The sequence below is a fragment of the Anomaloglossus baeobatrachus genome, chromosome 5, assembly GCF_048569485.1.
Source record: "Anomaloglossus baeobatrachus isolate aAnoBae1 chromosome 5, aAnoBae1.hap1, whole genome shotgun sequence".
In the NCBI taxonomy this organism is placed as follows: Eukaryota; Metazoa; Chordata; class Amphibia; order Anura; family Aromobatidae; genus Anomaloglossus; species Anomaloglossus baeobatrachus.
In genome coordinates this window covers 49,171,695-49,195,666 of record NC_134357.1, presented here as the reverse complement: position 1 = coordinate 49,195,666, position 23,972 = coordinate 49,171,695, and the positions used below count along the sequence as shown (strand labels likewise).

Below are 23,972 nucleotides of genomic sequence, written 5' to 3'. Positions count from 1 at the left end.
AGAGTGCGGAACTCGATTGCATACTGTCCCACGGTGAGATTCCCCTGGTGGATTCTCATGAGTGAAGAGGCAGTAGATGAGAGACGGCCTGGCTCATCGAACACCTTACGGAAGGTGGTCAGAAAGACGGACAGGACTTGGACGGTCGGGTCATTCTTTTCCCAGAGCGGATTCATCCAAGCCAGAGCCTGACCAGTCAGATGAGACATGATAAATGCGACTTTCGAGCGATCGGTCGCTTGCTGCAGCGGCGACAGCTCAAAGTGCAGGGAGCACTGGTTTAAGAAACCGCGACACAAACGGGGATCCCCTCCATACATGGGTGGGGAGGCCAGGCGAGAAGGAGACATGTATGTCGATAATCCTGCAGAGTCGGGAGTTGTAGAGGAGGCCGGATTCTGCAGGGCATTTAGACGGGAATCCACGGCCGCCATATCTTCAGCCATGCGTCTCTGGGCCTCATGCTGGCGGGACAGTTCCTGCAGTAGTTCACTCAACTGGGAGCTGTCGGAGGATACGGAGGTTTGCATGGATGCCAGACGGGATTCCACAGACCTTGCTTGGGTCTCACGTTGGCGGGAGAGCTCCTGTTGCAGGTCATTCAGCGGGTTAACCGTGATCCCGGCGGAGTCCATGGCCCGAGCAAACTGTTACGCTCACCGAGGAGCGGCGAATGTCCGGAGGTGGACCCACTGACCGTGCACCGGACTCCCCTGAGAAGACGGCCAGCAGCGAACCCCTATACAGGGACTGTGCGGCGCCTCCCCAGAAGGCCTAAATGCACGGCAGCCAGGGACCGGAGGTAGGAGTCTCTGTACGGCCAGGCGTGGCTCGGGTACGATGTCCGCGGCAGGCGGAACACGGAAGTGGCACCGGAGATGTTTCACAGCAGGTGACGTCCACAGCCGGTACGGTACAGATAGTGTCCACGGCAGGTATGGCACGGTGACGTCCACGGTAGGAATGGGTGGTGACGTCCACAGCCGGTACGGTACAGATAGTGTCCACGGCAGGTATGGCACGGTGACGTCCACGGTAGGAATAGGTGGTGACGTCCACAGCCGGAATGGTATAGATGGCACTACGGTGAGACACAGGATTAGAATCAGGAAACAAATGTACGGATCATAAACAATAGCATAGACAGATTAGGACACTGGCAATGCACTAATAGAGGCGTTGCTCGGGCGCCTGCTGCCGGGGGAAGTGAACTTAAATACCTATTAGGCAGCAGGTGATCTCTGAGATCACTTCCAGGATTTGGGGCATGCCACTTTAAGAAAGGGGGCGTGGCCTCGCACGCAGCCTAAAATCACCTACAGCAATTCTGTGTGAGGAGGAAACTGCAGCAGGCCTTGGAGTGGGAGCAACGTCTGCAGAGCCCTGGGGCCGGTAAGTGGAAGGCCTTCTCTGCCTGGGAGTGGGGGCAGGAGTGCATGTGGGAGCCATGCTGGGACTGGGCAGATGTGAGGGAGAGCTCCCCCCCCCGGGGTCTGGTGGGACCAGGCGTTACAGTATCTTTCCCATGCTATTCCCTTTCCATTTGAGTGCTTTTTATATCAATTTCAGCTATTTTCTAGCCCCATCCTGTTAGAACCTTCAGGAAAAATGCTCGCTTCCCATTGACTTCTATTATACTTGATTCTCAAGTTGAGCCTGTCCCAGTGTCTGGACTGCTCAATTTGAGTACTGAGCACCCAGCCGTTCTAGTGCACACTCATCACTAATCTTATGTCAAAACACTGTAGCCAATTTTTGTTTTACATTTGCAATTTTCCTTCCTCTTCTAGCAAGAGCCATAACTATTTATTTTTTATTTGTCCATAGACATTGCTGTACGACAGCTTATTTTTTTGTGGGACAAGTTGTAGTTTTTAATAACACCCTTCATTTTACAATACAATCTCCCGAAAAATAGGAACAAAAATGAAGTTGTATGAAATGATGAACAAAAATGCAATTCTGCAATTGTTTTTTTGGGTTTAGTTCTGACATTGATTAATTGTACAGAATTCTTCAGGTCAGTATAATTAGGATAATATAAAAATTCAGATTTTTTTTCAATTTTAGTAGTGAAAAAATTTCTGAAGTTTGTAAAAATAATGGTTTGTGCTACAATTTTCCAAGACTCATACATTTTTATTTCTCCATTAATGGAACTGTATGAGGTCTTGTCTGGTGAACTGATGATTTTATTGATACCAATTTGGGGTACATATGGCATTTTGATAATTTTATAGTGCATTTTTTAGGGAGGTGTGATGACAGGAAACTCAATTCTCACATTTTGATTTTTTTTTTCCTGTAATTAATTTTAAATTTTGATAGCCAGGACTTTTATGTTTGTGGCTGTACTAAACTTTTTTTCTATAATTATTATTTTTGTAATTTTTTTTATTTTTAATGATAGAAAAAGTGACTGATTGATTCAAATGTTTACATTTTTTCTGTAATTTTTTTTTTGTAATTTTTTTTGGACTTTTTTTGCAATATTCAGGTCACTTATGTTTAATAGTGTAATACCACCCTATTGCATTATATATTTAAAATTGCAGTCTCCAAGTATACCAAGATGGCAGCAACAAGAGCTTTCATGCGGGCGTCACACGGTACGAGCAATCGTACCCACCCCAGTTGTTTGTGCGTCACAGGCAATTAGTTGCCTGTGGCGCACAAAGTCGTTAAACCGCCGTCACACATACTTACCTCCCTAGTGACACCGCTGTGGACGGCGAACATCCCCTTCCTGAATGGGGAGGGACGTTTGGCGTCACAGCGACGTCACACAGCGGCCGGCCAATAGAAGCGGAGGGGCGGAGATGAGTGGGACGTAAGCATCCCACCCACCTCCTTCCTTCTGCATAGCCGGCGGGAGCCGCGGGACGCAGGTAAGCTGTGTTCATCGTTCCCGGGGTGTCACACGGAGCGATTTGTGCTGCCCCGGGTACAATGAACAACCGACGCAAAGAAAAATAAACGATTTTTTAAAAATGAGCGACGTGTCAACGATACACAATTTGTAAACGATTTGCGAACGTTCAGCATCGCTCGGAGGTGTCACACGAAACGACGTCACAATTGATGCTGGATGTGCGTCACGAAAACCGTGACCCCGGCGTCATTTCGCACAATAGATCGTCTTGTGGGACGCCTGCATTAGAATGTTAATCAGTGCCCTGCTATCTCATTGAAGCCGATGCTCTTACTTCACTTAAATACAGCTTCAGGGATTGACAGCGGTATCTAAATAGTTAACAGCATCAATCAGAGTAAAGCTCCTGCCACTGTATGAAGGAAAGATGTCGGTTATGTGACGTAGCCTTAATTTACCGCAAGCGTAGCAAGCTCAGCTCCCCAGTCCTTGTTACACTCGGTGACCCCAGCGCTGTACATATGTCATATTGTGATGAGGAGTTAATTAAGTTTTCAAAGGCAAAATAGCTTATTGGTGTCACCTCTACTCTCAAAGAACCCAATCCCACTTCCCTAGTATCAATGCCTCTGAAGGCATTTATCTAACAGTATTTGTCAAAAGGTTTACTAAAATCAATGTTATACGTTGTCTTTGACATTATAAAACTCATTTTATGGTGGGGGTAATTTGGCTATCAAAGATGTAATTGAAAAGTAAAATGCTGCTCAGATACCCCCCAAAATGCAAAAATGAATGATTATATAATATCAAAGACTATAACATTAAAGATGATTTTCTATGTTGGCAATCACAGGTTTAAAAATACAAAGAAAATTGCTATATATACATTAAGAAAACCCTAGAACTAGAAATTTAGAGTGGTCCAGGTTACATCTAGTAGACCTGAGGGAAGTCTAGGTATTTAGCCTTCAAATCAGTTTGAGAAAAGATGTGTGGCACTAAACCACTAGGGGGCTAAATTGTCCAAGAAGGATATCAGGCAACTAGGTGTAATGAGGTGCACGACCACTGAAGGTCGCAAGTACCCTAGTGGGAGAGGTCAACAGAGTAGTCGATCAAACCGAGTCAGATGCCAGGAGGTAACGTCAATGCAGAAGGAATAAGAGAAGAAGAAGAAGCCATGGCCATGAGAGAGCCAAGAGTCGGTAACCAGGAAGGAGCATCAGAAGCCGAAGGGGAACATAAGCAAAGCCGGGATATGAGCCGGAGTCAAGAACCAAGATGACATGTCAGAGACCAGAGAGCGCGCAGAGCCGGAGTCATAGAAAGCCGAAGCTCAGGGAAGCTGGGAGGTCAGTCATAGTAGGGGAGGAGAGGTAAAGGGGAATGGAACTGAGGTAGGAGGACAAGAGCAGAACCACTCACGTGGAACCAGCTGAGTATACTGCTAGGCAGGAACTATAACTGGTGGTGTTCTGGGTGATAAGGCTTCAAGATAAGGCAGAGCGCTCACTCGGAACAAGGCACTACCGAATAGGCTCTACCCAACAGACCTAAAACCTGAACATATATTACACGCAAAACATATTGGCTCTGCATAGAAGCAGAGCCACCCGAAAGAATCATGACAAGATGACTTTTAACAAGATTCTCTTCATGGTATATAAGAATAGACAAAGTTTTAAATGTTATTCAAGTTTTCAGAGATTAGGCAATCAGCATCTATAAAGTTCTATTTAATTTAAAGTTATATTTTATTCCTAGGTGCGTAGTATGGACGGGAGACGACAAAGTATTTTTCTTCAACCCTACAATTCAACTATCTGTTTGGGACAAGCCAATTGACTTAAAGAATAGAGTGGACATAAATCGAATCATCGAGGACCCACCACATAAGCGCAAATTGGAATCTCCCACAAGTAACTAAGCGCTGTGATTATTTCTTCTATTTCATTAATTATACTTGGAAATTACCTTTCATGTTTTCTGTCTTTTTCATTTGGCCCAGACCATTATGAAAACTTCTTTATTAAAGCCGCAGCTTGTATTTGCAACACAAACACATCTAACGTTTTCTACATTTCCTGAAAAATTGCCTATTGCCAACCTACATAAACTCTTTATTCTACTCATACCTCCAATTGTTTGCCTGTGTCTGCCCACTGAGCTGATGTTTTTATCAATATTATTTTGAGGTATATACAATGTTTTGTTCACCTTTTATTATATTTTTTTCGGTTGTTGTGTTGGACAAAAAGCTGCAGTTCTGACATTTTTTATTTTTTTTCTCCTTACCTGTTGGCCAATCAAAGTAATTTATTTTATCTTTTAATAGATCGGGCTTTTACAAACACAGCAGTACCAAACATATCTATTTCTTATCTATTTTTTCTTAATTTTTAATGTGGTAAAAAGGGGGGTGATTTGATCTGTTATATTTTTTAAAACTTTTTTCTACTTTGTACTATATTTAATAGCCCCCTTAGGGGACTTCAACCTGCAATAGCTGATTATTTCTTCTACATACAACAATGCCACAACATTGCTGTATATAGAAGAATTCACAGTATTCTATAGGCTGGTTTACAGTAATGCGATGACAGACACAGGGGTCTTCAGTTGACCCCTGGCTGTTATCACAACTCACAGGTGTTCCGTGATTACTACTCGAGTATAAGCTGACCCGAGTATAAGCCGAGGCCCCTAATTTTACCACAAAAAAACTGGGAAAACTTATTAACTCGAGTATAAGCCTTGGGTGGAAAGTACAGCAGCTACTGGTAAATTTCAAAAATAAAAATAGATACCAATAAATTGTAATATACCCCATTCATCTCTCCTTTAGTAATGTGCTCCATCCTTGTGCCCCATCGTGTAGTTCGTTGCCCATCCTTGTGCTCCATCCTGTCGTTAGGTGACCATCCTTGTGCCCCATTCTGTAGTAATGTGCCCCATCTTTGTGCCCCCATCCTGTAGTAATGTGCCCCATCCTTGTGCGCCCATCCTGTAGTAATGTGCTATATCCTTGTGCCCCCATCCTGTAGCAATGTGACCCCATCCTTGTCCCCTGTAGTAAGGTGCCCAGCCTTTAGTAATTTCCTCATTCCGGTCCCCTTCTAGTTCCTTATTATTCATCAGGGGATTCCTCTCCCCTGATGAAGATTTGAACACCCAAAAAGAAACATCGAAACGTACGTTGGGCATTTTCCTGAGGTTCCTTCCCGTGACAGGCTGTTGATAATGTCCTTTCCACTGTTTTGGCAGCTTTCCTGCAGCCTTAAATTGTATGTATATTGATGCATATGGGATTCTGGAGTTATAGGCCACCTGTGACACTGCTTAGCATGGTGTATATGACATGATTAATAACACTACTATTTTTGTATTCTGTAAATGGCCTATTTACCCAGGGATCCCTAATGGATTGCATTTGCTACCTGGTCCGGGTACCTTTTAAGTGCTTTTATGGATGTGCACCTCATGTCTTAATAAATATTTTGTACGATTTTGCACTATAAAAATGTTCTTCTTTTTTGCAATACTATGGTCCTGAGTTTGTACTTTAAGTGGGGATTCGGTAGAATCTACACCCACAATCATTACTGTATGGTGTTACGGAGCATTTTGTTTACTTAGTTCCTTATTATGCCGTTGTTCACATACACACACACACACACACAAAAATATTCTCACCTGTCATCCGTTCCTGCGGTGTCCTCTTACCTGCTTCTTGCAGACCGCACATAGACCCCTCCATGATTGTGTCTGATGCATGGGGCCACTGTTGCTATCTACCGTCATCACTTTACTGCAGTTGAATAATTTACACCGCCGCTGCAAAATATTCAACTGAAGTAAACCAATGACAGCAGCTGTGGCCTCATGCACCAGGGGTCATCTGGTGATCATGGAGGGGGTCTATATACGGTCTGCAACAAGCAGGTAAGAGGACAACGCAGGAGCGGAGGACAGATGAGAATAATGTTTTGTGGAAACCTCACTCGAGTATAAGCCAAGGGGGGTCATTTCCAGCATAAAAAATGGGCTGGAAAACTCGGCTTATACTCGAGTATATAAGGTAAATCAGCCGACACGTGCAGGGAATGATGAGGGCTTGGCGTGTGAGCCTGCATTAAAGGTGGGGAGACGACAAATGACATACACAAAGTTCTTACGGGGTTAATAGAGCATTTCCCTCAGTAATAATGAAATAAAAACCGAGAGCTTCAGTCCGGCCAACGATCTGATAGAAAAAGGAAACACTCTGCCAGAAGTCTAAATCAATTTGAGCACATGGAACCACTCCAACATCTCAGAACGAAAAACGGCAACAGAGTCCTAAAAGCTAAATATTAGGTCATTAAGTATTTTGTGTTCAGTTAAGAGATTGGGAATTAGTCCATTGTTTTGACACGAAGACATTTGGCTTCCGGGACTGAACATCAAATTCTCGTTAGAGGAGTGTTTAGGATATTTAAGTATTCTGATTACTGTGGTTCTAACACAACTTTTCTCCTCGTCTCCACCAGCTGGCAAAAAAGATGGACTTGTGGCAGAAGACGTTAGTGATGAACACAGCTCCAAAATTAAGAGGAATAAGTAAGTACTCTACATGCGACAAGAAGACTTTATATGTATTATGTGCCGTCAGTGCTTAAATGTGACTTCTGTACCGACTTTACCAATTTATTTGAACCTGTTTTTGTTGCAAATTTGGTGCCAAAATGTTTTAAATTATTATGTTCACCAAAATTTTAAAATTGGAAAAGTAGGAGTGGTAACTTTGAAGGGGGCATGATCTCAATAATAACTTACTATTGCATTTTTGGTAATAGTCTACCGTAAGATAGGCTACCAACATGTGATAATTTTGAGTCTGACTCTCTGCAGCCCAAAACACGAGTGAACTCATACATTTCATTGCAGCTATATCTGAAAATGTAGTTCACAGCTATTAGATTCAAGTCACATTCAAGAGTCGGACCCCCAGAGGTTATTGAAGGCCTATATTTAAGAGTAAGCTATCAACATTACAGTCCCCTGAAAAAACCTCCTAAAGTGGATCTGTTACCAGATTTCACAATACATACTACATGTATTGTTAAAGAGATTGATACGTAAATGATACGGCACACTACAACACAAGGGGTACACTGGGGACACGTTAACAATGGTGGGCCCTAGCACTAGTGAGGGGATAGATGAGACACCTCCATCACTTACCTGCAGCTGTACTCTACACACCTAGTCAGTCCCTGTTCCTGTTGTCGAACAGGATACCTGATTCCCTGTTAATCACTGTTTTAACCTTGGCTAGTGAGTTAGCAGGTGAGAGATACTAACCCCACCGCTGCACTAATAAAACACTAAGGGAAGGAAAGGCAGACAGGGGAATACACAACAACAGACTGCTGCAGTCAGCACGAAGACTACAGCCTACACAGCAACTTGCAGCGAGGGCTCCATCAGCTGATTCCACCTCCAGGCCAAGCATCCAAATTAATAAGAACAACTAACACCCTCTAGTGGGAGCAGAGGGTATATATAGGGACTGGGAGTGGTCCAAACTGAACACACCTAAGAAGTTGATGAGAATTCCTTCTGGCAGTGAATACAGACATTAATCCTCTCCTCCTCAAAGGAAAGGGAATACATTTAAACTGCAGAGTCTCAAGGCAAAGAGACTCATCATTGAATCTAATTGCACTCAGTAGATCTCTCACTCTTTAGCAGGGCTCATAAAATGCTCATTATAATATCAGGCTTATACAGCCATTGTGGTATACATATACTGTGTATATATATATATATATATATATATATATATACAGTTAGGTCCAGAAATATTTAGACAGTGACACAATTTTCGCGAGTTGGGCTCTGCATGCCACCACATTGGATTTGAAATGAAACCTCTACAACAGAATTCAAGTGCAGATAGTAACGTTTAATTTGAAGGTTTGAACAAAAATATCTGATAGAAATTGTAGGAATTGTACACATTTCTTTACAAACACTCCACATTTTAGGAGGTCAAAAGTAATTGGACAAATAAACCAAACCCAAACAAAATATTTTTATTTTCAATATTTTGTTGCGAATCCTTTGGAGGCAATCACTGCCTTAAGTCTGGAACCCATGGATATCACCAAACGCTGGGTTTCCTCCTTCTTAATGCTTTGCCAGGCCTTTACAGCCGCAGCCTTCAGGTCTTGCTTGTTTGTGGGTCTTTCCGTCTTAAGTCTGGATTTGAGCAAGTGAAATGCATGCTCAATTGGGTTAAGATCTGGTGATTGACTTGGCCATTGCAGAATGTTCCACTTTTTTGCACTCATGAACTCCTGGGTAGCTTTGGCTGTATGCTTGGGGTCATTGTCCATCTGTACTATGAAGCGCCGTCCGATCAACTTTGCGGCATTTGGCTGAATCTGGGCTGAAAGTATATCCCGGTACACTTCAGAATTCATCCGGCTACTCTTGTCTGCTGTTATGTCATCAATAAACACAAGTGACCCAGTGCCATTGAAAGCCATACATGCCCATGCCATCACTTTGCCTCCACCATGTTTTACAGAGGATGTGATGTGCCTTGGATCATGTGCCGTTCCCTTTCTTCTCCAAACTTTTTTCTTCCCATCATTCTGGTACAGGTTGATCTTGGTCTCATCTGTCCATAGAATACTTTTCCAGAACTGAGCTGGCTTCATGAGGTGTTTTTCAGCAAATTTAACTCTGGCCTGTCTATTTTTGGAATTGATGAATGGTTTGCATCTAGATGTGAATCCTTTGTATTTACTTTCATGGAGTCTTCTCTTTACTGTTGACTTAGAGACAGATACACCTACTTCACTGAGAGTGTTCTGGACTTCAGTTGATGTTGTGAACGGGTTCTTCTTCACCAAAGAAAGTATGCGGCGATCATCCACCACTGTTGTCATCCGTGGACGCCCAGGCCTTTTTGAGTTCCCAAGCTCACCAGTCAATTCCTTTTTTCTCAGAATGTACCCGACTGTTGATTTTGCTACTCCAAGCATGTCTGCTATCTCTCTGATGGATTTTTTCTTTTCAGGATGTTCTGCTTCACCTCAATTGAGAGTTCCTTAGACCGCATGTTGTCTGGTCACAGCAACAGCTTCCAAATGCAAAACCACACACCTGTAATCAACCCCAGACCTTTTAACTACTTCATTGATTACAGGTTAACGAGGGAGACGTCTTCAGAGTTAATTGCAGCCTTTAGAGTCCCTTGTCCAATTACTTTTGGTCCCTTTAAAAAAAGGAGGCTATGCATTACAGAGCTATGATTCCTAAACCCTTTCTCCGATTTGGATGTGAAAACTCTCATATTGCAGCTGGGAGTGTGCACTTTCAGCCCATATTATATATATAATTGTATTTCTGAACATGTTTTTGTAAACAGCTAAAATAACAAAACTTGTGTCACTGTCCAAATATTTCTGGACCTAACTGTATATATATACTAGCTGTACTACCCGGCTTCGCCCGGGTTAATAACTGCTGTTAACAAAATAGAATGTATTAACAAAAATGTATTCTGCACACAAAAACCACAAAACAAATAGATATAAATGTAATTATTAAAAGCCAAAACCTAAGCTAATAGAAGCATTTCAATACATATATTTCAACACCACAGATATTCCACACAGATTTAACTAAATTGGCCAAGTAATGTGCTCCGTCTGTCTCTTTCCAGATCTGTCTCTTTCCAGATCTGTCTCTTTCCCCGTCTGTCTATTTCCCCATCTGTCTCTTTCCCCATCTGTCTCTGTCTGTCTCTTTCCAGGTCTGTCTCTTTCCAGGTCTGTCTCTTTCCAGGTCTGCCGCTTTCCAGGTCTGCCTCTTTCCAGGTCTGTCTCTTTACAGGTCTGCCTCTTTCCTCGTCTGCCTGTCTCTTTCTTTTTCTGTCTCTATCTCTCTGTTTCTTTCCCCATCTGTCTCTTTCCAGGTCTGTCTCTTTCCAGGTCTGTCTCTTTCCAGGTCTGTCTCTTTTCCCATCTGTCTCTGTCTGTCTTTTTCACCGTCTGTCCCTGTCTGTCTCTTTCCCTGTCTGTCTCTATCTCTCTGTCTCTTTCCCTATCTGTCTCTGCCTGTCTCTCTCTCTGTCTCTCTCTGTCTTTCTCTATCCGTCTCCCCACCGACATCTTATTACCTCACATATAAGCTTCTTATACTATGAATGTCTTTTGTTCCTATAGCAACCAATCACAGCTCCTACTAATAACCTGTAGCTCCAGGCTCCATTTACTTTAATGAAGGCGTGTATTTTGGACAGTAACTGTAAAGTGCGGGGTTTAAATTTTCCTGTCAAAACATAGTCTACGACGTTCCCTGGGTCACATGAGGTGTCTGTGCAAAATTTTGTGATTGTAAATGCGACGGAGCGGATACTCTTTTCGTTTCACTTTTTCCCCATTATGTAGATAGGGACAAAATTGATTGGTAAATTGGAATGCGCGGGGTTAAAATTTCGCCTCACAACATAGCCTATGACGCTCTCAGGGTCCAGATGTGTGAGTGTGCAAAATTTTGTGGCTGTAACTGTGACGGTGCAGATGCCAATCCCGGACATACACATGCACACACATACATACATATATACATACACACATTCAGCTTTATATATTTTAGCTGTAGCACCCGGCGCTGCCCGGGATAGTAACTGTCTCTTTGTTTCTCTCCCATTCTCTGTCTGTCTCCCCCTCTGTATATATCTCTCTGTCTCTCTCTCTATCTCTTTGTCTGTTTCTTTCCCTGTGTGTCTCTGACTGTCTCTGTCTCTTTCTCTGTCTGTCTCAATCTCTTTCCCTGGCTGTCTATGTACCTCTGTCACTTTCTCTGTGTGTCTATTTCCCTGTCTGTCTCTTTCCCTCTCTTTCCCTGTCTGTCTCTTTCCCTCTCTTTCCCTTTCCCTCTGTCTCTTTACCTGTGTCTGTCTTTTTGTCTGTCTCTTTACCTGTCTTTGTCTGTCAATTACCCTGTATGTCTCTTTCTCTCTCTTTCCCTGTCTGTCTGTTTCCCTGTGTATGTCTTTGTCTCTTTGTCTGTGTCTGTCTCTTTACCTGTCTGTGTCTGTCTTTTAAACTGTCTCTCTCTTTCCCTCTCTTTCCCTGTCTGTCTCTTTCCCTGCCAGTCTGTCTCTTTGTCTGTGTCTGTCTCTTTGTCTCTGTCTCTTTCCCTGTCTATGTCTGTTTCTTACCCTGTCTGTGTCTGCCTCTTTCCCTGTCTGTCTCTTTCCCTGTCTGTGTCTGTCTCTTTCCCTAGCTGCATTGTGACACGCCAACATTCAATTTAAGGGCATGGCTGTGCATTCTTCTGAAGTTCTGGCTGCACTGTGGCTACCAGCTCCATTCGCTTTAATGGAGGCAGGTTTTTTGGTGAATAACTGTAAAGCACGGTGTTAAAATTTCCCCTCAAAACATAGCCTATGATGCTCTCAGGGTCCAGACGTGTGAGTGTGCAAAATTTTGTGGCTGTAGCTGCGACGGTGCAGATGTCAATCCCGGACATACACACACACACACACACACACACACACACACACACACATACATACATACATACATACACACATATATACATACACACATACATACACACATACATACATACACACATTCAGCTTTATATATTAGATAGATAGTGATATACATAATATATTTTATAACATATTTATAGTATCATCAATTTACAATTTTTATGATTATTCTTCAAGCAGAAAAGGAAAAGAATATTGTAACGTGTTTATGCTATTTATAACACACCATCTGCTGTGATTACACATTACAATTGTTAGTTTATTTAATTACTATTTCTCATTACCCCACATTTTAGTGCCATCATCCAGATCATGTATAACCCAGCCATCTTGTTTACATTCAACCTTAGTGTCTTCTCACTGAATAATGATATATACTGTATATATATATATATCTATATATATATATATATATATATATATATATATATATATATATATATATAAATAGAATGGATATATGTGGGATATATATAGATATATATTAGGATGGAGGGATGGATGGAGGGAGGGATTGATGGAGGGATGGAGGTAGGGATTGATGGAGGGATGGATGGAGGGATGGATGGATAGATGGAGGGATAGATGGATGGATAGATGGATGGATAGATGGATGGATGGATAGATGGATAGATGGATGGATGGATGGATAGATGGAGGGATAGACAAATAGACAGATAGATAGATAGATGGATAGATGGATAGATTGATGGATGGATGGATAGTTGGAGGGATAGACAAACAGACAGATAGATAGATAGATATGTCGCGGGTGGGGAGGGCGCCGCTGCGCTCGCTAAGGCTCGGGTCCGGCGCTGCTGCGACGGCTGCTCGGTGGCTCGAGCGGTGGGCCGGATCTGGGGACTCGGGCGGCGCTCCTCACCCGTGAGGGAAAGGGGGTAGTTTGGTTTGGGGATTTGGTCCGTGACGCCACCCACGGGTTGTGGTGAGGTTGGGCACCACCGCTGCTGGTAACGGGGATCCCGGGAGTGATGACAGGGAGCAGCTGGGATGTTGTTCTTCCCCTCCGTGGGTAGGGGTTGGTGGTCCCGGGGCCCGGTGAGGTGACGGGGAGGCAGGGTCGGGAAGGTGCAGGGTCGCTTGGACTACGCAATGCGGTGCCGGACGGCACGGTTGTACTCACTCAGCCACAAATGTACGCAAAGTCTCTGGTAAACCAAACGGCTGGATGGACAGGTCCCGTAGCCGGCTGCTGTGGCTTCTCCCGGACGGTTGGTGGTGGCTGCCGTTCCCTGCACCTTTCTGTATGTTCGGTCCCGATGGATTCCCACCGGTAACCCGCTCCCCAGCGTGTATATGTGCCGGAGGAGCCCTTTTGCCCGCAGGCTCTGGCCCTTGGAACTCTAGCTGTGGCGGTAGCTGTATTTCCTTTTGCTGGTTGGACGGTTGCCTTCAATCGGGTCTTGGCTGTTAGGAAACCCCTGGGGTTCCGGTCACTGACGGATTTGACCTCTAATGGCAGCTCCAAGCCTGGTCGGGGTCCGCAGGCCCTGCCTGTGTGTGCTGGCTTCACTTCGCTCCCCGGTTCGGTACCGGCGGGCCACCGCCCGTCCCCGGTCCTACGGTTCCGCGTTGATCTGCCTCTCCTGCAGACAGCCATCACCGTCTGCCAACCTTGCTCTAAGTGCCCGGGCCACACACCCGGACACGGTCAGTTTGCTCCACACTCCTCTCTCCTTCACTCCCCTCCCTGAACTCTCTACTCAACTCACTTCCTTCTCCCGCCTCCAGGACTGTGAACTCCTCAGTGGGTTGGGCCAACCGCCTGGCTCCACCCCACCTGGTGTGGACATCAGCCCCTGGACGGAGGCAACAAGGATTTTGTGTCTGGCTGATGTGCCTGTCTCGGGGTGGGGGTGTGTGTTGTAGTACCTGTGACGACCTGGCTAGTCCAGGGCGCCACAGATAGATAGATGGATAGATGGATGTATGGATAGATGGATGGATGGATGGATGGATGGATAAAGGATAGATGGAGGAATAGACGGATAGATAGATGGATGGATGGATGGATGGATGGATAGATGGATGGATGGATAGATGGATAGATGGATGGATAGATGGATGGATGGATGGATAGATGGATGGATAGATGGAGGGATAGACAGATGGATAGATGGAGGGATGGACAGATGGATAGATGGATAGATGGATAAATAGAGGGATAGACAGACAGACAGATATATAGCGGGCCACGGGGCAAGTGGCTAACCTACTCATCGCCGTTTTGGGTCGGGTCAGGCGCTGTCACGTGGTGGCCTTGCCTGGTTCCGTTGCCCTGAGGCGTACAGTTAGGTGAAGCGGGGTATTAGGAAAAGTTTGTCGTGATGCCACCTGTGGTATGCAGCCAAGGAATAGTCACCGCTGCCGGGTTTCTCGCTGGGGCAGGTGTTATGGCAGCCAGGATGGTGTCGCTCCCCACAGGCGGAGCGGGCCCCAGGTGGATGATGAGGGTTATAATGGCCATTGACGCTTAAGCGCTGGGCACCGGCACTGGTAAGGACGAGCCAGCACAGTCTATGCGGATTCAGGGTGTAGTTTACTGACAACTTCAGCTGCCAGCCCGGTTACATTGGTCACTGCCGTGATGGGCTCCGGTCAATCCGAGATCCGTTAATGGGGTCACCAACCGTGTTTTGAAAGAGAAGGAGTGAGAGTCTTATTTCTAGGGTGTCCCCCTTCACAGTTAGGTAGCCCGGCTGAGCTCCCGATCCAAGCCCTTGGGCCCAGTAAAGTCCACGTTTTCCAGAGATGTCTTGCCAGAACTATGGTTCTGACGGGTCTGTTTTAGATGTGCATGTGTTGCGCCTGCTTCTACCCCCAGGTGGAACCCGCCATCCAGGTGGCTGGCTTCAGTGACTCGGAAGTCCCATGACCGCTACGACCACCCCCTTGCCTACCCTGAGCCAACCCACCCTATGTGAAAGCTCCTGAGCTATCCATTCCTGAGCTATATGTAGTGTGTGAGCGTGGAACACCGGTGAGTAACCCCTCCCCCCTTACCTGAAATAGATACTGCATCTTATTTGAGGTGCATTACCCTGTGGTGACCAGATTTTCAGGTGCGTCACAGATTGATAGATAGATAAATAGACAGATAAATAGATAGATAGATAGATCTTTTTAAAAAAATCCACAATTCTGGACATTTTCTAAGCACAATCCTGAATTTCACATTAAAAGCCAAATAAGTGATTAAGGTAATGAGTACATAAATGCGTACAGTAAATCCAAACATTCATATAAACTGGAATAAGTTGAGCTTACTCGCAGAGCTTCAGTGAAACCAACATTTTTGATTTTTTTTATACATTTAAGAAAATGTGATGATTGTTGTGGAAAGAGTTAATTTAAAGACTCAGTTTGATTCTACGACTTAGATGTTCTTTGCTCCAGCGTTGTGTTAAGCTGAATTCATATGAGCATCTGTAAAGTCTCAAATCTCAAACAGATGATTTTCCATTTGTATTGTCATCTGTGCAGCCTCAATATGTCACCTGTATATCATATCAGTTTTCCACTTCCGTATGACATCCATATGGCTTTCATTTTATATAGATATATTCAATTGAAAATACAATATTTAGCCAAATACAGTTTCCAAAATTGCAATGGATCTGTGAAAAACACATAACATAAGAATGGTAACCCATATGTGATCAGCTTTTTGAGCATCCATTGAATTTTTAGTGGATAAGTCTGATCTGAAAAACGGATCAAAGTTTCACATGATTTAAGGGTTTTGTTTTACTTTTACATGCGGACCATCTGTGCAATTTCACATTCCTAACTTTAGGACATTTTTACTGTATAGACACTTGCTTTGATTATAGAATTCTATAATCTGAAACTCCCACTCCCATCTCCAGGACTTCTCTTGTGCTACACCAATTTTCTGGAATCCACTACCCCAGATAATCTAATTGATTCCCAGTATCCACAGTTTCAAGCATGCCCTAAAAATGCATTTTTTTAGGCTGGTGTTTCGCCCCACTTAATTAGCTAACAATCCCCTATTCTTCCTTCCACGCACTTGGTAGCTCTTTGTACCCGTACTTGTACACATATTGGCTGGTGACTGATTCATGCAGAATTATTTGAATGCCCCTTGTTACGGGAGGCTAGGTGACACAGGGGGCTTTATGCCGACATTAAGACTGGGACCCCTGCACTCACCCTCACCCCGGAGGTACCCTTGAAGGTAGGGAGGTCCGGGCCCCCGACCTGGCCCTGTTTCCTGCCGGGCCCTGACCTAATACCCCTACGCTCCCAACCCCAAGATGGGCAGGACACAAAGTAATAATGATCCCACAAGACAAAGCCAAGGAAGTAAAACTGAAACACACACACTGCAAATATCCATAGAGGAAAGACAAAAAGACACTGGAGGGGATAAACCAAAGGGAAGATAGAAAATCACACCAAGGAAATTTCATACATCGCAGACATCAAATCGCTGATCACCAAACAGATGTTTGCCACGGATGCCAGGATATCGCAACAGCTAAGCAGAAGCTATCTTTGGCAGTCTCCTACTGAACTCCCCAGCCATAAATTGGAGGAGACCTGCTGTGGAATGTAATCATCAAACTGGCTCTCAGAAAAGTAGCACACTGCTCCAAAAAGGATTAACTGTAGAGTTGAGCCCGGTTCTAGGTTTGAGGTTCTCCAGTTCTAGGCTCGAGTGATTTTTGGGCCTGTTCTAGATCGAACTAGAACTCGAGCTTTTTGCAAAAGCTTGATAGTTCTAGAAACGTTCGAGAACGGTTCTAGCAGCCAAAAAACAGCTAATTCCTAGCTGGCTTTCCGCTGTAATAGTGTAAGTCACACTATTATGACATTTCAGTGTATAGTGTGCGTGAAGAGCGCCTTCAGATCACTCCTGTTTGTATAATGGCGATCGCCATATTTTTTTTTTTTCCTTGTCTTCCTTCCCTAAGCGCGTGCGTGTAGTGGGGAGGGCCATTATGTCAGCCAATCCCAGACACACACACAGCTAAGTGGACTTTTAGCCAGAGAAGCAACGGCATGTGTGATAGGATCTCCATGTCACATGTCCCTGCATTATAAAAACGAGTATCTGGCCGTCCGGACGCCATTATCTCTTCTGCGTCCTTGGTGTCAGGCATCACTGGTGCAGCTCCGTCCTGACTGAGTCCTATCGCCGATACTGCTGTATACACAGCGCTGGACAGCTTAGGGAGAGCACTTTCTATAAGTCCTTTTAAGGGCTCGTACCGGCAGGGTCAGAGCCATAGGTGACAGGTCCTGAAAACAGAGTAGGTCAGGGATTTCGTCGCTGCATTTCCCCATTAGGAGGGAATAGAAAGGCAGGCTTCCATTCCTCTACCCAGAGCCCCACAACCCTGGCACTGTACCCTCCTGTCCTCTGCACACTCCAACTCATAACTAAGCCATTATACTAGCAAACACTGTGTACCTAGTGGCATCCTAAACGTGGCTATTGGACTTTGCTATAGTCCCACAAGTGCAAAGACATTCGCAGCACCTCTGCCTGCATTGCACACTCCAACTCATTATAACTAAGCCATTATACTAGCAAACACTCAGTGTACCTAGTGGCATCCTAAACGTGGCTATTGGACTTTTGTCTAGTCACACTAGTGCAAAGACATTTGCAGCACCTCTACCTGCATTGCACACTCCAACTCATTATAACTAAGCCATTATACTAGCAAACACTCAGTGTACCTAGTGGCATCCTAAACGTGGCTATTGGACTTTTGTCTAGTCCCACTAGTGCAAAGATATTTGCAGCACCTCTGCCTGCATTGCACACTCCAACTCATTATAACTAAGCCATTATACTAGCAAACACTCAGTGTACCTAGTGGCATCCTAAACGTGGCTATTGGACTTTGCTATAGTCCCACTAGTGCAAAGATATTTGCAGCACCTCTGCCTGCATTGCACACTCCAACTCTTTATAACTAAGCCATTATACTAGCAAACACTCAGTGTACCTAGTGGCATCCTAAACGTGGCTATTGGACTTTGCTATAGTCCCACTAGTGCAAAGATATTTGCAGCACCTCTGCCTGCATTGCACACTCCAACTCATTATAACTAAGCCATTATACTAGCAAACACTCAGTGTACCTAGTGGCATCCTAAACGTGGCTATTGGACTTTTGTCTAGTCACACTAGTGCAAAGACATTTGCAGCACCTCTACCTGCATTGCACACTCCAACTCATTATAACTAAGCCATTATACTAGCAAACACTCAGTGTACCTAGTGGCATCCTAAACGTGGCTATTGGACTTTGCTATAGTCCCACTAGTGCACAGATATTTGCAGCACCTCTGCCTGCATTGCACACTCCAACTCATAGTTACTAAGCCATTATACTAGCAAACACTCAGTGTACCTAGTGGCATCCTAAACGTGGCTATTGGACTTTGCTATAGTCCCACTAGTGCAAAGATATTTGCAGCACCTCTGCCTGCATTACACACTCCAACTCATTATAACTAAGCCATTATACTAGCAAACACTCAGTGTACCTAGTGGCATCCTAAACGTAGCTATTGGACTTTTGTCTAGTCACACTAGTGCAAAGACATTTGCAGCACCTCTGCCTGCATTGTACACTCCAACTCATTATAACTAAGCCATTATACTAGCAAACACTCAGTGTACCTAGTGTCATCCTAAACGTGGCTATTGGACTTTTCTATAGTCCCACTAGTGCAAAGATATTTGCAGCACCTCTGCCTGCATTGCACACTCCAACTCATTGTTACTAAGCCATTATACTAGCAATTTATGCTGCCAGTTTAAGGGCCGTAGTTGCATTGTCAGGGATATTTATTCTTTATTATTCTGCTGTTAATAAAGCTAGACCACCGCTGCAATCTACACCACCTCTCAATTTTTACTACCACATTTTCAGTGCACAATCTTGTCGCAATCAACATGAGTGGCAAAATGACAGATGCTAGTGGAAAGGGGAAGAGGCGTGGTGGAAAAGGAAAAAAAAGGGTTTGTCCGTGGGGAAGGTGGCAAAGCTCCATTATCATCTGCTGAAGATAGACCATCTACCAGCAAAAGTAAGATGTCTACTACTTACCGTGGACAATCCGATGTGCTCCCTTTTTTACGGACACGAACAACAGGAACAAAGGTAGATGATGGAAAAAAAAGGAAAATGCTTGAATGGATCTCAAGTGGTCCAACAAGTGCCCTCTCAGCCACTTCAAGTACCGCATCCAAAAAACACCAGTCCTCTGAGTTGTCATCCCAATCAAACTTGCTTTCTCCCAGCTCTGAAGTCTCCATCAGCCCTGCACAGTATGGTGGAACTGAGATGGCTGAGTCTGCAGAGCTGTTCAGTCACACTATAGCCTGGGAATCAGATGTCTGCTCCCAAGCTACAGTGAGTACAGAACAGGAAATGGTCTGCAGTGATGCCCAGAACCTTTGTGACTCTGATTCAGGCCGTGAGGACCAAGTTTCTGAGCATAATGTTGACCCTTTGTCACAAACTGTAACACCTGTGGTTATAGACAATGAGGAACATACTGATGAAGATGAGACGCAGATACCCGATTAGGATGACAACTTAAATATTCGGTCAGGGCAAGAAGAGGGGGAAGGGAGTGCAAACACAACAATTGATGATGAAGTTCTAGATCCCACCTACTGTCAACCCACAGTCAGGCACTCGAGGAGGTCAACAGAGGTGGTGGAGGAGGATGCAACTGATGACGAAGTTACCTTGCGCCTTCCTGGACACAGTCGGAGTGCTGGTAGCACGTCTACAACTGCATCCTCAGCCACCACTCTGCCTCTGAGCATTATTCGGGGTGGATCAACAGGTCGCATGGCCTCTAAGCGTTGCCTAGCCTGGTCCTTTTTTGACATAGAAAAAGATCGCCCAAATTATGTGATCTGTAAAATTTGTCATGGTTCTCTTAGTAGAGGTCAAAAACTCAGCAGTTTGACAACTTCTTCCATGAATCGTCACATTAATAAATATCATAGGTCCCGGTGGGAAGCTCACTGTGCTGCAATGCGGCCTAGCGGAGTGAACCATCCACGGCCTGCCCCTTCCAGTGCATCCGCGCGCTCTTCATCTTCTAGGACTGTGGGGACAGCTGTCACACCTGTTTTTCCATGCACAACTTCCACCACTGTAACCGCAACAGGCAGTTTGCTTGGTAGGTCGTCAGTTGGTTTGGAAGGGGAAACAAGTGAGTGTGTACAGCTCTCTCAGACATCGATAGCACCAACGTTGGATGAAGGCAACATCATGTCTCCGCCTGCACTTTCCTCACAAACCTGCATTTTTCCAGGGACACCCTACTCAACACCGTCTACACACAGCAGCCAGATCTCTGTCCCTCAGATGTGGTCAAATAAAAGGCCACTTCCTGCGACCCATGACAAAGCTAAGAGGTTGACTCTATCCCTCTGTAAGCTGTTGGCTACTGAAATGCTGCCTTTCCGCCTAGTGGACACACAGGATTTTAGAGACCTTATGTCTGTCGCTGTGCCCCAGTACCAGATGCCTAGTCGCCACTACTTCTCTAAGAAAGGTGTGCCCGCGCTACACCAGCATGTCGCACACAACATCACCGCTTCCTTGAGAAACTCTGTGTGTCAACGGGTGCATTTCATCACCGATACTTGGACCAGTAAGCATGGACAGGGACGTTACATGTCGCTGACTGGGCACTGGGTAACTATGGTGATAGATGGTGAAGGGTCTGCTGCACAAGTCTTGCCGTCCCCACGACTTGTGTGTCAATCCTCTGTCTGTCCAAGTTCCGCCACTGCTTCTGCATCCTCCACCTCATCTGGGTCCTCCACCTCCGCCCCAAGCCTGCCTGGTCACGCCACCAGCGTTCTCACTGCGCAGAAGGAATCACGCACCCCTCATTACTATGCTGGCAGCAGAGCGCAATGGCATCAGGCGGTCTTTAGCTTGACATGTCTTGGGAATAAGAGTCACACAGCTGAGGAGTTGTGGTCAGCTCTGCGGTCCGAGTTTAATAAATGGTTGTCTCCACTCAACCTGCAGCCTGGTAAGGCCGTGTGCGACAATGCTGCAAACCTGGGTGCGGCCCTTCGCCTGGGCAAGGTGACACACGTACCTTTTATAGCTCACGTGTTGTACCTTGTCGTCCAGCAATTTTTAACACACTATCCCGGCCTAGATGGCCTTCTGAACAGGGCACGAAAACTGTCTGCTCACTTCCGCCGTTCAAGCGCCGCAGCTGAGCGACTTGCATCGCTCCAGAAGTCTTTCGGCCTGCCGGTTCATCGCCTGAAATGCGATGTGGCGACACGCTGGAATTCAACTCTCCACATGTTACAGCGACTGTGGCAGCACCGCCGAGCCCTGGTGCAATACGTCATGACGTATAGCCTGGGCCAACGAGATGCAGAGGTGGGGCAGATCACCCTGATGGAGTGGTCTCAGATCAAGGACCTATGCAGCCTTCTGCACAGTTTCGACATGGCGACGAATATGTTTAGCGCTGACAATGCCATTATCAGCATGACGATTCCAGTCATTTACATGCTGGAGCACACGCTAAACACTATTCGGAGTCAGGGGGTGGGACAACAGGAAGGGGAGGAACTACAGGAGGATTCATATGCGCAAGGGACAACAACATCACCAAGGTCCAGACGTTCATCATCACCAACGCAGCAGGCATGGGACCATGGGGGACAGGGATCAACAAGGGCGCATAGTAGCAGGCGAAATGTTGAGGAAGGTGCAGGAGAACATGAAGAAATGGAGGACGAACTGTCCATGGACATGGAAGACTCAGCGGATGAGAAAGAACTTGGTCAAATTTCAGTTGAAAGAGGTTGGGGGGAGATGTCAGAGGAAGAAAGAACGGTTAGCACCTCTATGCCACAAACACAGCGTGGACTTGGTCCGCATGGCTGCGCAAGACACATGAGTGCCTTTTTGTTGCACTACCTCCAACATGACCCTCGTATTGTCAAAATTAGAAGTGATGATGACTACTGGATTGCCACACTATTAGATCCCCGGTACAAGTCCAAATTTTGTGACATAATTCCAGCCATAGAAAGGGACGCACGTATGCAGGAGTATCAGCAGAAGCTGTTACTCGATCTTAGCTCGGCTTTAACACCAAACAACCGTGCAGGTGCAGGGCGTGATTCTCCCAGTTGTAACTTGACAAACATGGGACGGTCTCGTCATCTTCAACAGTCTACCCGTACCAGTAGGACTGTATCTGGTGCTGGTAACAGCAATTTTATGGAATATTTTCATAATTTTTTTAAACCCTCCTTTGCAAGGCCACCAGAGACAACAAGTCTGACACATAGTCAACGGCTGGAGAGGATGATACAGGAGTATCTCCAAATGAACATCGATGCCATGACTTTGCAAATGGAGCCTTGCTCCTTTTGGGCTTCAAATCTAGCAAAATGGCCAGAGTTCTCCAGTTACGCCTTGGAGATTTTGTCGTGTCCAGCTGCCAGCGTTGTCTCTGAACGTGTCTTCAGTGCTGCTGGGTGTGTGCTGACAGATAAGCGCACGCGTCTGTCCAGTGACAATGTGGACAGACTGACGTTCATCAAAATGAACAAGTCATGGATCCAGAAGGAATTTACTACCCCTGTGTCATCCTGGGGAGAGTAAATGCTTGTGGATTTGGAATGTGCTTGATGCAAATCAAAACATCCTGTTTGCAACTGGGGCACAACTGCTGCCACTGAAGGGGTGGGTGTGTGTGGGGCCCAATTTTTGGAAAAAAGGGAGACTCCGCTTGGAATAACCCTTGCTTACATTGTTTTTAAAAGAAGCCAAGATGAACAGAGCTGGGATCAGGAAAGACTTTGCTACCTACCCTGGTGTCATCCTGGGGACGGTTAATTATGGCGTATTTTTGAATGTGCTTGATGCAAATCTAGCTGTGAAGTGTACAACTGGGGCACAACTGCTGCCACTGAAGGCGTGGGTGTGTGTGGGGCCCAATTTTTGGAAAAAAGGGAGATTCTGCTTGGAGTAACCCTTGCTTACATTGTTTTTAAAAGAAGCCAAGATGAACAGAGCTGGGATCAGGAAAGACTTTGCTACCTACCCTGGTGTCATCCTGGGGACGGTTAATTATGGCGTATTTTTGAATGTGCTTGATGCAAATCTAGCTGTGAAGTGTACAACTGGGGCACAACTGCTGCCACTGAAGGGGTGGGTGTGTGTGGGGCCCAATTTTTTTAAAAAAGGGAGACTCCGCTTGGAGTAACCCTTGCTTACATTGTTTTTAAAAGTTGCCAAGATGAACAGAGCTGGGATCAGGAAAAACTTTGCTACCTACCCCGGTGTCATCCTGGGGACGGTTAAGAATGGCGTATTTTTGAATGTGCTTGATGCAAATCTAGCTGTGAAGTGTACAACTAGGGCACAAGTGCTGCCACTGAATGGGTGGGTGTGTGTGGGGCACAATTTTTGGAAGAAAGGGAGACTCCGCTTGGAGTCACCTTGCGGTGTTTTACATGATTTT

At 45.3% G+C, this 23,972-nt stretch overlaps 1 protein-coding gene across 1 annotated transcript in view; it reads left to right on the top strand.

Moving 5' to 3' along the window:
* Positions 1-23,972, top strand: part of TCERG1L (transcription elongation regulator 1 like) — a 320,959-nt gene that overhangs the window by 237,914 nt on the left and 59,073 nt on the right. Inside the window, exons 8-9 of the mRNA XM_075348474.1 lie at positions 4,640-4,794; positions 7,405-7,474. Of these exons, the coding sequence (XP_075204589.1) occupies positions 4,640-4,794; positions 7,405-7,474 (225 nt within the window). The remainder of the gene's footprint in view (positions 1-4,639; positions 4,795-7,404; positions 7,475-23,972) is intronic.